Here is a 15,115-nt window from a genome sequence, read left to right on the forward strand (position 1 = left end):
GGTGGGTGGCATGGGTTTACCAGAGTAATTGTCTTCATTCGATGTCGTGATACCCAACAGCCAACCAAAAGGAATAGCAATGTTTTCGCTAATGAAGACAATTACTCTAGTAAACCGGCTTCATCCTGAGGCCAGCCACCAGGAACCAAGTCCATAGACAAAAATGTGCATGCTCAAAGAAATAACACACAATGGTTCTAGCTATCAGAGGTATAAATCTAGCAAGCCCAATGTAAGAAACTTTCAGCATTGCATGGAGATCTAGCAAACTACATAAAAATATAAGAAAGAAAAACGTACTGGCACCTACCATGTCAAGGCTCTTTCGTGACTGTGCCACTTCTCAATTTTCTTGACATCATATGCTGTTTGGATAGAATTTCTGCTATGAGGTGCTTCTCACCAAAAAGACGAGATTTTCTTAGAAGCAAATTTCTCGACGACGAATCCACAATATATCCTTGTCCAGACATCCACTGCAGAAGCTGCAAGAGCAGTTCCTTCTTCTCTGGTTTCGCAACATAACGTGAAATGGCTGCTCGGAAAATCTCCTGGTGAAAAACACACATATTATTTACGCTTAATAGGTGACAAAAAATATGCAATTTCTGAAAGCTCAAAGTTCCCATGCTAAAACTAGGGTTTCGTTGGCACGTGGGGAGGTGAGCTGTTCTGTTTAAAAAGTATATCAAACATAGATATTTCTGATTTTCATCAAGAAATTTTACTACACAAGCAATTACATAGATTGGTCAGTTTCAGGGAGAAGAAAAAGTAGCAAGCTCAGGATATGGGTATGGTTACAACTGTCTGCAGAAGATATTATAGGCAGAATGAACATTATTTCAACAGCATACCATTGTTTCATTTGTTGTCAACTGGAAGGTAACGGATATATTCAAAACAGTAATGCAGGCTAAAACTAGATGTACCAGAAAAGAATTCCAGGATTACTATCTTAATACCGTGTCTATTGTGCATCCAGAACGATGAAATGCTTTCAGTACATCATTTATCGAATTGATATTGCCTGACTTCATAAATGCAATTGCAAACTTCTCCAAAGAACGCAAAGGTATACACTCTGTGTTATCCTGTCCCATCAACAACCGCTAGATTAACCAGAAGTGTTCAGAAATCAAGTTAATAGATAAAGAAATATCACATACCTTCATTACAACATAAGCCTCTTTTAGCAGACCTGCTGCAACTAAAATGTCCAATACCTTCTGATGAAGAGATTTACAGAGTCTTCTTTTGCTGTATCTCAACATATTATAAACAGAAAGTGCTTCTGATGGCGCGCCAGCTCGTCCCAATTGCAAAATTAAAGAAGTACATAACTCCTGGAAAGAAAAAAAAAATCTAAGACGAAATCTGTAGATAATGCAGTTTAGTTACAAGAAGCCCCACAATAAGTGATTACTGATGCTCATATAATGTAAATAAATAAATGAAAGATATTAATAAGAAATAGTAAGAGCAAATTTATTGACTGGATGTGCTATACATATTCTCAACACCAAGGAAAATCTACCTCATCTAGTTGATGGCCTTTACTATGCATATCCTCAACAGTTTGATATGCAAGGTGATATAACCTCTCTCTACAGAAATATTTTATAAGAATATGGAATGTGTTCCAATCTGGAGATATAGATAACTCATCCATTTTTCTCAACGTCTGCATAGCACTATCCATATCACCCGTATTGCAGTAAACCCTAAGCAAGGTATTTAAGGTAACCAAATCATACATCCCATAATTAGCTTCAAAGTCCTTTGCGAGTAGACTTGCTTCTTGAAGTAGCCCACTTCGACATAAAGCAGAAAGCATGATACTGTAGGAATAACCATCTGAAGGGAAAATAATAAGATCATTTTTTTCTAAATAGAAGCAACCAATAAGTTTTGAATAAAATTTGCATGGGTCATCTTTTAATGACTAAATTAATAAAATTACTACTACTCGCCAGATCCAGACTCACCAGATTTCACATTTTTCTCCTTCATCTCAGCAAAAATTGTCTTTGCTTCATGTATATGCCCTGCCTTGGCAAGATTGTCCATCAATAGACAATACGGCATCTACATATAGAATTTCATTTACTGAGATTACAAAGCAAAAAATTTATCTGATAACATGATTGATATAGAAATGTAAAGGTAAAGGACATTCAATGAAATATGATATTGAAGAATACTATTTAGAATCTTAATGTTGTTTTTCTTGTACCTCGTCTTTGGCATAACCCAAAGCCTCCAGTTCAGCTAGAAGTACCCTTGACTTTTCAAATAAACCACCCTTGGCATACACCTTCAGTAAAGTAGTCAAGATAACCTGCACGCAGAGAAAGAAACTCAAATGTTTAACTTGATGGTTATTACAGCTTGTTCCTATGGCAACTAACCTTGAAACAGAAAATTGGTACTTTGGTATCAACGGCCAAGTGCTAAAACAACATGCACAGGTTATAAGATACCCTAAAATCATACAGAAATGATGAACACACAACAGACAAATGGTACCTTGTTGGGTTGTAATCCTAAAGACTTCATCTCTTTTATCAGCAGTTCGGCCTTCTCATAATTTCCATCTTCTGAGTAGGCATTTAGCAAAGAACTGTAATGGAACAAATTAGGTGTATAACCTTCATTCTTCATCTGCTGAAAAAGGACCTCTGCTTCTTCATACAAATTATTTGAAGCACAAATAGCTAAAAGATTGCCATATATTACACCATCCATTCGTAGACCATTATCTTTAAGCTCATTGACCAATTGCATTGCTCTACAGTAACCTTGCTTCAACTTGGTACAACCTCCTAAAAGCTAGAATTGAAAAAAGAAGAGAAAGAGTTAACCACTAAGACTGCACTATTCTCATCTAACAACAAGAAAAAGAATTCTGAATAGTAGTGCAAAAAGTGACTCCTTTGAAATACCAAGAATTAGAATTATCGTAATAGAGTCATTGTGACATACAGAACTATAAGTGACCAAGTCCGGTGATAAGCCATCATCCTTCATCTGATCAAACAACTTGATGCTGCTCTCAAATCTTCCATTTCTTACCATACAGCCAAGAACAGAATTACAGACTGACACGTTAATTTTCATCGACTTATCTGGAATATTATTGTAGACTTGCAAAGCTTTCAACGGATTGCGACTTATACCCATATACTTTATAAAACTGCTATATGAAGCAAAGTTAACGTTCTCGTTTTTCAGCATCCAATCAAAAACCTGCAAGATGTTAATATATATTTTTCAGATCGTAATGGGCAATAACATGAGATAGCCAACATGACTTTAATTCAACTCTAAGTACACAACAGATAAGTAAGTAAGTCATATGTGCAAGACATGTGATACCTTCATATCTGTATAGCACTAACACACGTAACAAGCGACAAGGATCTTAATAGAAATCAGAATTTTATCACGTACTGATTATGAGTTGTTTTCTCTAAGTTACTATTCAAAATTTTGAATACTAAGACCGGTAAGGTACATTGTAACTTGAAAAATAGTGTCAGCAGTTCTACAAAATCCAAGTTTAGTGATAGTGGCTCATAAGCATGAGCTATGTACATGTTCGTGTAAATACGTGGTTTCCTACTAAAACCACAATTGGTTGAAATGAACAAAAATTGACAAAAATTGACAAAAATTGGGGTTGTAGACCATGAATTTTGCAAACTTTGTTTTGAAAATCTTGGGTAATAGCTCTTGAAAATTGTGAATTTTAAAGTACACATGATTAATTGTCATTGGCTCAAAACGACCGAAAATAGGCAAATATCATATGTTATAACCCACAACAATAGTGAAACTTGAAGTATGCATACTTATTTGTCAGGGGGTCTAAACGAATGAATAATAACAACAATCGTGGATTATAGCTCATAAAAATCGCGAATTTTGAAACCCAATTAATTGTCATTGGGTCGAAACAGATAAAAATGTAAAAAATTTGTGGGTTAAAGCTCGTGAAAATCATAAATTTTAAGGTACACATACTTAATTGTCATTGGGTCAATGAAAGAAAATTGAAATCTTTTTAAATTATAGCCCATGAAAATCAAAAATTTTGATGTACATATAAGTACTTTTCATTCTATGAAACGAACAAAAATTGTCAAAATCATGAGTTATAACCCATTAAAATCGAGTATTTTTTATGAGTTGAATGAACAATAATGGACAAAAATCAAGGAATAAAACCCAGGAAAATCACGAATTTTGATGTTTGTATGTGTGTGTATTTTCATTATGTTGAAGAACAAAAATTTACAAAAATAGTGGGTTATCTAGCCCATGAACACTGTGAATTTTAAAATACACATAATTTTTTGTTATTGCATTGAAACAAATGAAATTAGATAAAAATCATGAGTTATATCTCATGAAAGTCATGAATTTGAAAATACGTATAATTACTTGACAATAGAATGAAAAGAATAAAAAATGTTAAAATCGCGGGGTATAACCCACAAAAATTATGAATTTTTAAGTAATCATAATTAATTGGCATTGGATCGAATGAATGATAATGGGCGAAAATCATAAATTAGTGCATGCGAATTGCGAACATTGAAGTTCACATAATTAATTGCTATTGGGTTGAAACAAACAATAGTGACCAAAATCATGGACCACATAGCCCATGAAAATGAAGAAATTTGAATTTGTCATTTGCCAAGGAACAAAAATTGTGAGCTATAGCCCATGAAAATCATAATTCTTTATGAAGAAAAATTTAGTTGTCATTGGTCGAAACCAACGATTTTAGAAACCAACGAAAATAGTCTAAAATCGTAGGTTTTAACCTATGAAAATAATATTTTTTTGGAACGCATGATTAGTTGCATTTGGCTGGAACAAAAATGAGCAAATATCATGGATCATAAAACCCATGAAATCACGAATTTTGAAATATGCTCACTTAATTATCACTTGGTCAAAACGAACTAAAATTGTAAGCTATAACCAAAGAAAATCGTGAATTTTAAAATATGCATATTTATTTGTCATTGGGTTAAACAAACAAAAATTAACAAAAAGTGTGTTACAACCCATGAAAAACGTGAATTTTGAAGAATGCATAATTGTTTGTCATTGGGTCAAAACAAATAAAAAAGCACAAAAATTATGTGTTATAATCCATGAAAATTGTGAATTTTGAAGTGTACACTTAATTAATTGTCATTAGGCCGAAACAAAATAATGGACAAAATTTGTGGGCTTAAAGCCCATGAAACTAGTGAACTATAACGTACACATACATATTTATCATTGGGTCAGAGAATGGAAATTGTCAAAAATTGTTGCTTATAGTTCATGAAGTGCAATTTTTGAAGAACGAAAACTTAACTGACATTGAGTCGAAATGAACGAAAATTAACAAAAATCATGGTTATAACCCTTGAATCATGCGAATTTTAAAAATTGTGGATGAAAATTTCAAATTTTGAAGTAGCATAACTAGTTGCCATTAAGGTGAAATGAGCGAAAATTAACAACAAGCATAAATTACAGCCCATGACAATCACGAATTTTGAAGTTGGTATAATTATTTACCAATGAAACGAAACGAACCAAAATTACCAAAAACATGGGTATAACCCATCACAATCGCGAATTTTGATGCAATCATAATTAATTGGAATAAACGATAATAGACAAAAACCATGGGTTATAGCCCATTGCATTGCGAATATTGTAGTTCGCACAATTAATAACTATTTGGTCGAAACAAACAAAAATAAACAAATATTATGGACTAAGCCAATGAAGATCACGAAAATAAGCATGATGTCATTGGGTTGAAATAGACGAAAATAAGCAATATCATGGGTGGGTTACAGCCTATAAAATCACGAATTTTGAAATGTGCTTAGTTAATTGTCATTTGGTCGAAACGAAAAAAATGGATGAAAACCATAAGTTATCACCCATGACAATTGTGAGAGTTCAAGTACGCTTCTTATTTGTCATAGGGTCAAAACGGACAAAAAATAACAAAAATCGTGAAGTATAGCATACAAAATCACGAATTTTAAAGTACGCATAATTAGTCGTCACAGGGCCAAAAAAATAAAAAATGCACAAAAATCATAAATAATGTAACCTATGAAAATTGCGAAATTTGCAATGAATGCCTAATTAATTGCCATGAACAGACAAAAACGGACAAACTTCGCAGTTCAAAGCCTATGAAAATCATGAACTTTAAGGTATGCATACTAATTTAGTATTGGCACAAAGAACAAAAATTGATAAATAAATGTTGGTTAGCTTATGAAAGTAGTGATTTTTGAAGAAAGAAAATTGTTATTTGGTTTATAGCCCATGAAAATTACAAATTTTGATATACATATAGCTACATATAGTTACTTATCATTCAGACGAACCAAATTGCCAAAATTGTATCATAACCCATCAAAATCACAAAATTTTGAAATAGTCATAATTAGTCACTAGATCGAGTGAAACATAATAAACAAAAAGCATGGGTTATAGCCCATAAAATCACGAATATTGAAAGTTGCATAATTAATTGTTATTGGGTCAAAATGAACTAATAATGGACAAAAATTATAGACTATAATGCATGAAAAATCACGAATTTTGAGTTACGCATGCTTATTTTCCATTCGGTTGAATAATGAAAATTGACAAATATTACAGCTTATATCGCATCAAAATCATGAATTTCTTAGTATGCATGATTAATTATCATTGGGTTAAAATAGATGAAAATAAGCAAATAATCATAGGTCGTATAACCCATGACAATTGTGAAATTTGAGACATGCATACTTATTTGTCTCTGAGTCAAAAAGAGAACGAATATTAAAAAAAATTGTGGGATATAGCCCATAAAAATCGTGATTTTTGAAGTACGTATGATTAGTTGCCGAAGGGGTCAAAACAAATCAAAATGCAAATAATCATTGGTTATAATCCACGAAAATTGCGAATTTTGGAGTGAAAGCCTAACTAACCGCGTTAGATCGAAATAGACAATAATGGACAAAATTCGTGGGGTAAAGCCTATGAAATTCGTGAACTTTTAAGGTATCATTACTTATTTATCATTGGCCCAAAGAATAAAAATTGACAAAAAAATATTAATTATAGCCATGAAAATTGTGATCTTTTAAGAAAGAAAACTTAATTATCATTGGGTCGAAACAATGTTGCATGGATACGAGCACAGGTGCAGATGGAGACACAGTACACACTACACATCAAATTTATAAAAGGTAAGATACGGGAACACGACTATATACATATTAAAATTAATATCTATATAAGATCGATATTGTTTTCCATTCACATGTTGTGAGGACTAAAATTCATATAACTTTTTTTATTGAGTAGATTATAAATTGAAAACCCGCTTGTCTTCTAACTAGATAGATACCTAAATGACCCTTCTCATAATTAGGCACACTTCAAAATTCTTAAGTGTATGCCCAATTAACTGCTCATTTTATTTAACTAGATACCTAAATCAGTCACCTACCAATCAAACTTTTCACTGAAAACCTAAAAATACAATTTAAAACTCTCATTCAAGACACATGACTTACTTTGCTTATGTTTAGGTCTGGTTAGAATACAAGTCATATACCTTAAACATGCATTTGTAAGCTTATTTTTGGTTTTTTTTTTTTTTTAATTTGACTAGGAGGTGGTTGATTGAGACAAAAAACCAAATGTTGTTTATGTAAAAATTAAAAATTAAAGGTGGTTTCTGTACAATGCCTATTTTAAAGGTGGTTTCCAGGGGGGGAAACTCTTTAAAGTATGCAAAATTAGTTGTCATTTGGTCAAAAGGAACAAAGATTCATAAAAATTGTGTATTATAGTCCATAAAAATCGTGAATTTTGAAGTATACATGATTAATTTTCATTGAATTAAAATGAACAAAAAATAGGTAAATATCATATATTATAACCCACAATAGTAATGAAACTTGAAGTATGCATGCTTATTTGTTATGGGTTAAAGTGAACAAAAAGTAATAATAATAATCATATGTTATAGCTCATAAAAATCACGAACTTTAAAGTATATGTCCAATTAATTGTCATTAAATCAAAATAGATAAAAATGGATAGAATTTGTGGGTTAAAGCCTAGAAAAATCGTGAATTTTAAGGTACATATACTTAATTTTCATAGGGCCAAAGAAAAAAATTGAAAAAAAAATATTGGGTTGTAATTCATGAAAATCGCAAATTTTGATATCCATGTAATTTTTTTCACGAAACGAACAAAAATTGTCAAAATCATAAGTTATAACTCATCAAAATCGTGAATTTTGAACTAACCATAGTTAATTGCAATCGAGTCAAATGAATGGCAATGGACAAAAATCGTGGAATATAGCCCATGAAAATCACAAATTTTGAAGTACACATACTTATTTTTCATTTTGTGAATATTGAAATACACATAATTAATTGTCGTTGGGTCGAAAAGAACGAAATTTGACGAGAATCATGAATTTGAAAGTAATGTATAATTATTTGACATCAGAATGAATCAAACAAAATTACCAAATCATCAATTATAACCTATAAAAAATCGTGATTTTTTAAGTAGACACAACTATTTGTTATTGGGTTGAATGAATGATCATGGACAAAAATCATGGATTATATAGTGCATGAAAGTTGTGATATTAAAGTTCGCATAATTAATTGCTATTGGGTCGAAACAAACAATAGTGGACAAAATCATGGACTATAGCTCATGAAAATCACAAAGTTCGAAGTGCACAAACTTTTTTGCCATTAGTCGAAGAACAAAAATTAAAATAGACAAAAATTATGAGTTATATAGCCCATGAAAATCATGATTTTTAATATAAAATTTTAATTATCATTGGTCGAAACCAACAAAAACAGTCTAAAACCATGGGTTTTAACCCCTGAAAATTATGAATTTTTTAGTACGCATGATTAAATGCATGGGGTCAAAACGAACAGAAATGAGCAAATATCATGAATTATAACCCATTAAATAACTGATTTTGAAATAAGCTTACTTAATTGTCATTGGGTCGAAACAAACTAAAATCGTTGGGTTAACCAATAAAAATCGTGAATTTTGAAGCATGCATACCTATTTGTCAATGGGATAAAATGAATGAAAAATGACAAAAATTGTGAGTTTTTAGCCCATAAAAATCACAAATTTTTAAGTGCGCATAATTATTTGTCATTAGGTTGAAACAAATAAAAATGTGGGTTGTAGCCCATGACAATTACAAATTTTGAAGTATGCGCCTAATTTCCTTCATTTTCACCCATGAAAATTATGAATTTTGAAGTATACACCTAATTTGTTTTAACCCATGAAAATTAACAAAAATCGTGGGTTTTAACGCATAAAAATGGTAAATTTTGAAATACACATAATTGTTTCACTAGGTCAATAAAAAAGACAATTTATGGGTTATAACCCATGAAATTTGTGAATTTGTAGTATATGCCTAATTTTACTCAGTTACCCATGAAAATCACAAATTATTAATTTTCATTCATATTAACCGAATGAGAAATAAGTATCAAAATTCACAGATTTCATAGGTTATAGTCCATGATTTACTTTGTTTCGACCCAATTGCAATTAAGTAAGCATATTTCCTATGTTGCATGGATACTAGTGCCGGTACTAATATGGGCGCGGATATGGGACACGATAAAATTGTAAAAGGTAGGATACGAAGACATAGTCATATGCATATATATTAAAATTAATAATCTATATGAGATTAATATTGTTTTTCATCCACATGTTATGAGAACTAAAATCCCTAAAACATTTTTTTATCGAGTAGATTATAAATTGAAAAATCGCTCGCTTTTTCACTAGATACCCAAACGACCCTTTCAAATCATGCTTATGAACTAGGTATGCGCTAAAACAACCCCCTCCCAAGTCCAACGAGTTACAAAATTTTGAGGTGATGTGTACTGTATACGTCCAAGAAGTGTATCACAAACTTTTTAAACTAAAATCTAAAATGTGTTATATAATTAAGTACATGTTTGAGTAAATTTACCTATATATTCAAGAAGTATCCAAGGAGTGTCAGACATGGACATGAATAACCACCAGGCACTTATACGGAAGCCTAAATGAAGTGTCTGTGTAACATAGCACATTTCAGAATTTGTGATTTCAGAGATTGACATTTGCTCATTTTTGTTCATTTCAACCCAATACAATTAATCGTGCGTACCAAAAAGTTCACAATTTTTAGGGGTTAAAATCCATGATTTTAGACTATTTTCATGGTTTCGACTAGGGCTGGGCATATTCGGTTCGGTTCGGTTTTATGCCCAATCCGCATCCAATCCGAATTTTTCGGATTCTCAAAACTCTCATCCAGATCCAGATTTTTTCCCCTTCATCCGAATATTCGGCCCAACCGAAATTCGGTTCGGTTTCGGTTTTGAATTTGCAAAGAGTTCTATCCAAAGACTTCTGTTGTGAATTTGCAAGCTGGGCATTGTCCTCATGATGAGGTTCCTGAGCTCGCCAACAAAGCTTTATTAGACTGGTTATCATCTTTAGAATAAAGTTTTGAGTTGATATAATTACGCAGAGAACTGATGTTTTAAAGATGTTGTTCATATAATACAGCATGCTTATCTCTTGTAAGTATCATGTACATAACACATTTTGTGATTGATTTGAATCTTATGTAATTCTCAAGATCTTTTCTGCTAAATTTTTTAACAAAAGTTTAAGTTTATTTAATTACACGGGGGAGTGATGTTTTGTATGATATTATTCATATAATGTAGCGTATGCATCTTTTGTAAGTGCATCATGTGAATAACAAATTTTCTGGATTGATTTGAATCTTTACTTAGTTCTCAAGGATATTTTTCTGTGATATTGTTGTACTCGTTGCTTAAAACTGCTCCTTGCGCTGTTTGAATCTATTGGATGATAACAGGAAAAGTTTTGAGGTATAAGTTTAGTCTCTAAACCGTCCAACAGAATTCGGGTCGGGTTTTTTTGGGCGGTTCAAGGGTTCAAACCGGATCCAAACCGATTTAATTTGGTTCGGACGGTTTAGAGACTTCTTCTCATCCATTTAATTCGGTTCGGTTAATCGGTCCGTTTTTTCGAGCGGTTTTTTCGATTGAACCAGTTTTTTTCGGTTTTTGCCCACCCCTAGTTTCGACCAATGACTATTGAATTTTCTTTCATAAAAAATCATGATTTTCATGGGCTATAACCCATAATTTTTGACAATTTTTATTTTTTGACCCATGGCAAAAAAATATGTGCACTTCAAAATTCATGAACTTCATAGGCTAGTCCATGGTTTTGTCCACTATTGTTTGTTTCGATCCAATAGTAATTAATTATGCGAACTTTAATATTTCACAATTCCATGCACTATAATTCATATTTTTGTCTATTACCATTCATTCAACCCAATAACAATTAATTATGACTACTTAAAAATTCGTGATTTTGATTGGCTATTATCTACGATTTTGGTAATTTTTGTTTGTTTCCTTCCAATATCAAGTAATTCTACATCCTTTCAAATTCACGATTTTCATGGGTTATAATCCACAATTTTTTTCAAATTTCACTCGTTTCGACTAAATAACAATTAATTATGAGTACTTATAAATCCGTAATTTTCATGGGCTATAGCCTATAACCCACTATTTTTGTTAATTTTTATTCTTCGACACAATGAAAATAAGTATGTGCACTTTAAAATTCATGCTTTTCATAGACTATACTCCATGATTTTTATCCATTATCATTTATTCCACTCAGTGGCAATTAATTATTATCAATGTTTGAAAAAACTTTTTTGAGACTCACTTCGCAACTTTTTGAAGGAAAATGCTTCGGAACTCAAGAGTGAAGCTATTTATCCCTTGAAGCTTACACCTTATTGCTTAAAGCATAATTGAGTGTGCACTTCACGCTTTGTAAAGCACTTTTCTTTTGAAGCACACGCATCAGACAAGATAGGAGGATAGAAAAGAATTTGTCTAACATTATAATGCCCCTACGTATTTTCAATATGACCACGTGAGTGTAAAAATAAAATATATATTTTATGTAGTAGCTTAGTTTATTATGATTCATTTCTACCACTTCACATATTTAATTCTTATTTACAAATCAAGACATGAATATATATTTGCAAATTATTGTACCACTATATATTATATATTCATAATTTTACAAATTTAAAATTAAAATACTTAAGCTCATGAAGCTTATGCCTCATGCTTTGAAGCTTAAGCCTCGCTTCATCAAAGGGTTAACACTTCGCCTCGTGCTGCCGCCTTTTTAAACATTGACTATGACTATTCCAATGTTCATGATTTTGAGGAGTTATAACCCATGATTTTGGCAATTTTTTCCAATTTTGTTTCGTTGCCCCTATAGAAATTAAGTATGTGTACCTTAAAATTAACAATTTTCGTGGACTTTAACCCTAAAAATTTGTCCATCTTTATTTCTTTCAACACAATAGCAATTAATTGGCACTTCGAAATTCACAAAACCCACAAGTTTTGCTACTTTTCGTTTGATTTGACTCATGATAAATAAGGATGCATACTTCAAGTTTCACTATTTTCTTAGGTTATAACATGTGATATTTGCCTGTTTTCGTTCGTTTTTACCTAATGATAATCATGCATACTTCCAAATTCATGATTTTCACAAGCTTATAGCCCACAATTTTTGTTTGTTTTGATCCAATGGCAGCTAATTATGTGCACTTCAAAATTCGCGATTTTCAAGGGCTATTACCCAAGATCTTCAAAAATCCGCGAACTTCATGGGTTATAACCATAATTTTTGATATTTTTGCTCATTTCAACCCAATGATAACCGTGTTCCTTTTGACCCATGAGATTTATCATTATTATTGTAATTATTACAAACCAGCCTATCGTGAGATACTTCAACAAACTATATATTAGATTATTAGATGAGCTAATGCACCTTCAATCACTAGAAGCAAAAAAACTTCTCCGTGGACGAAATTCAGTGCGCCTATCTATAAGGTTGCTAACATCATCATTCAGCGATAAATTTAATCAACTATGTGAAAAAGTTTGACGAAAGAAATATGTGTTATAAACTCTGCAAAATATTAATGAGGTAACATATGAATATATGCTAATATGCATTAAGTATTGATGAATCCTTCTGCGTAGACATTCTTGTATCTCATGCATCATAAACAAATGGAAGGATACATAGCAAGGGGCATGGAGTAAGCAACCAACTTGAAACCAAAATCAGCATGCAATATTAAATCAACTTAAACGACCACTAAATTGTTACAAGCACGTACATTTTTTGTTTCCATCAAGGAATAAAACTGGGAAAAAATGACGGGACTTGTTCAAACCTGGGAAACTTGGTGCCATCTTCTTGATTCCCCAAAATACCGCAAAATAAAGTTCAAATCTTGAACTTGCAATATTCCATCCGCACTGCATATACGCGATCAAAATGCACGAGAAAGAGATTAATCAAATTGGTAATATTTTAACATCGCTTCAACTGGTTTCGAGCTCCAAAAAGCTAAGGAATTGAGAGAACGAACCTCGAGAGAGCGGAACTCAAATCGGAGGCTGATTTGACTCGAGCAATGGCAGCCTGCTTCGCATCTGCAACAAATATTGGAGAGGTTTGGGGTTTATCTAGGGCTTTGGAACAATTAACAAAGAAAAGACCGCTTCTTTGGAGTTTTGCGTCATTTTTAGGGTTTTTGCTGCTGATGAGGGGAGGGGTAAGGGAGGATTGAGAGAGTATCCAGAGACACTGCATCATCCACTCTCTCTTTCGAGCAAAAAGCTTCGTTCTTTCGCGATGATATCTGCTGTTGGCTGAAAAATCTTCTGGCGACAGATAATGGGTTTCGTTCGCCATTTATTAAAACCCGACCCGATCTTGAAGAAAAATATTTTTATTCTAGGGTTATTTGCGTGTATATATATATATAACACTTAGATCATCGTTATTTGTAAAAATACGCAAATACCCCAAATATCTCTGCAAAATTGCCCCTCAAATAATCAACTTTGTCAAAAAAAAATTTACCTCTAAAATAAAGAAATCATCAACTTGGTGCTAGAAATTTAATCATTTTATTGATAATTATTACGTTGTAATAACAAATTAGATTATCAATGTTTATGATTAATTGTTGGGTTATTTGCATATACACCCCTTACATCATTAATTTTTACAAAAATGCCCTCTGAATATCAGTATTTGCAAAACTAGCCCTCAAGCCATCAATTTCGGAAAGAATTACCATCAAAATAATTAATCATCAATTTTGATAAGCTAATTTGTAATTGCAAAGTAAAATTATCAAGAAAATAGTCAATTTTTACCAGGAAGTTGATAATTTGTTAATCTTAGGGATGTTTTTTGCCCCGAAGTTACTGATTCGAGGGGTACTTTTGCAAGCACTGGGATTTGATGGTATTTTTAAAAATACCCATGATCAAGGGGTATATATGTAAATAGCACAATAAAAATTTGAAATAGACAATGAGGCTTTTCTCCGGGAGGGAATAGGTCTATAGCCCATGTTATTATGAGGTTGAAACGATAAGAGTATAGAAAATGTTTACATGTATATTAGCCTAGCATTCAGAGATGCAGAAAGTTACATCTCTTATCAAAATGGGTCAACCAACCAGGTCAATTTTTAAATAATTTTAATACTTAAACTCAGAACTATGAGAGTCATATTGGAACCTTCCAACCATCCGAGTCACCCGCGATAGGGGATAACAGATTTGATCATCAATATAAACGATATTATGTGTATTTTCATAGTTATACATAGAATAAATAGTTTTTTGCATATGTACCCTTAAATCATGGGTATTTATAGCATACTTAAACTCAGAACTATGAGAGTCATATTGGAACCTTCCAACCATCCGAGTCACCCGCGATAGGGGATAACAGATTTGATCATCAATATAAACGATATTATGTGTATTTTCATAGTTATACATAGAATAAATAGTTTTTTGCATATGTACCCTTAAATCATGGGTATTTATAG

General features: G+C 32.1%; 1 protein-coding gene across 4 annotated transcripts in view; it reads right to left on the bottom strand.

Annotated features, from left to right (window-relative positions):
* The window catches only part of LOC109847256 (pentatricopeptide repeat-containing protein At1g10910, chloroplastic), a 14,378-nt gene extending 415 nt beyond the window's left edge, over positions 1-13,963 (bottom strand). For all 4 annotated transcript variants that reach the window (XM_020416504.1, XM_020416496.1, XM_020416500.1 and 1 more), the window contains exons 1-10: positions 13,634-13,963; positions 13,436-13,520; positions 2,986-3,249; positions 2,530-2,832; positions 2,237-2,341; positions 1,989-2,088; positions 1,538-1,857; positions 1,170-1,346; positions 966-1,094; positions 311-551 (exon numbers count right to left, since the gene is read on the bottom strand). In XM_020416504.1, the coding sequence (XP_020272093.1) occupies positions 315-551; positions 966-1,094; positions 1,170-1,346; positions 1,538-1,857; positions 1,989-2,088; positions 2,237-2,341; positions 2,530-2,832; positions 2,986-3,249; positions 13,436-13,520; positions 13,634-13,959 (2,046 nt within the window). In that variant the 5' untranslated portion in view covers positions 13,960-13,963 and the 3' untranslated portion in view covers positions 311-314. The remainder of the gene's footprint in view (positions 1-310; positions 552-965; positions 1,095-1,169; positions 1,347-1,537; positions 1,858-1,988; positions 2,089-2,236; positions 2,342-2,529; positions 2,833-2,985; positions 3,250-13,435; positions 13,521-13,633) is intronic.

Source organism: Asparagus officinalis, chromosome 1, assembly GCF_001876935.1.
Source record: "Asparagus officinalis chromosome 1, Aspof.V1, whole genome shotgun sequence".
Taxonomy (NCBI): Eukaryota; Viridiplantae; Streptophyta; class Magnoliopsida; order Asparagales; family Asparagaceae; genus Asparagus; species Asparagus officinalis.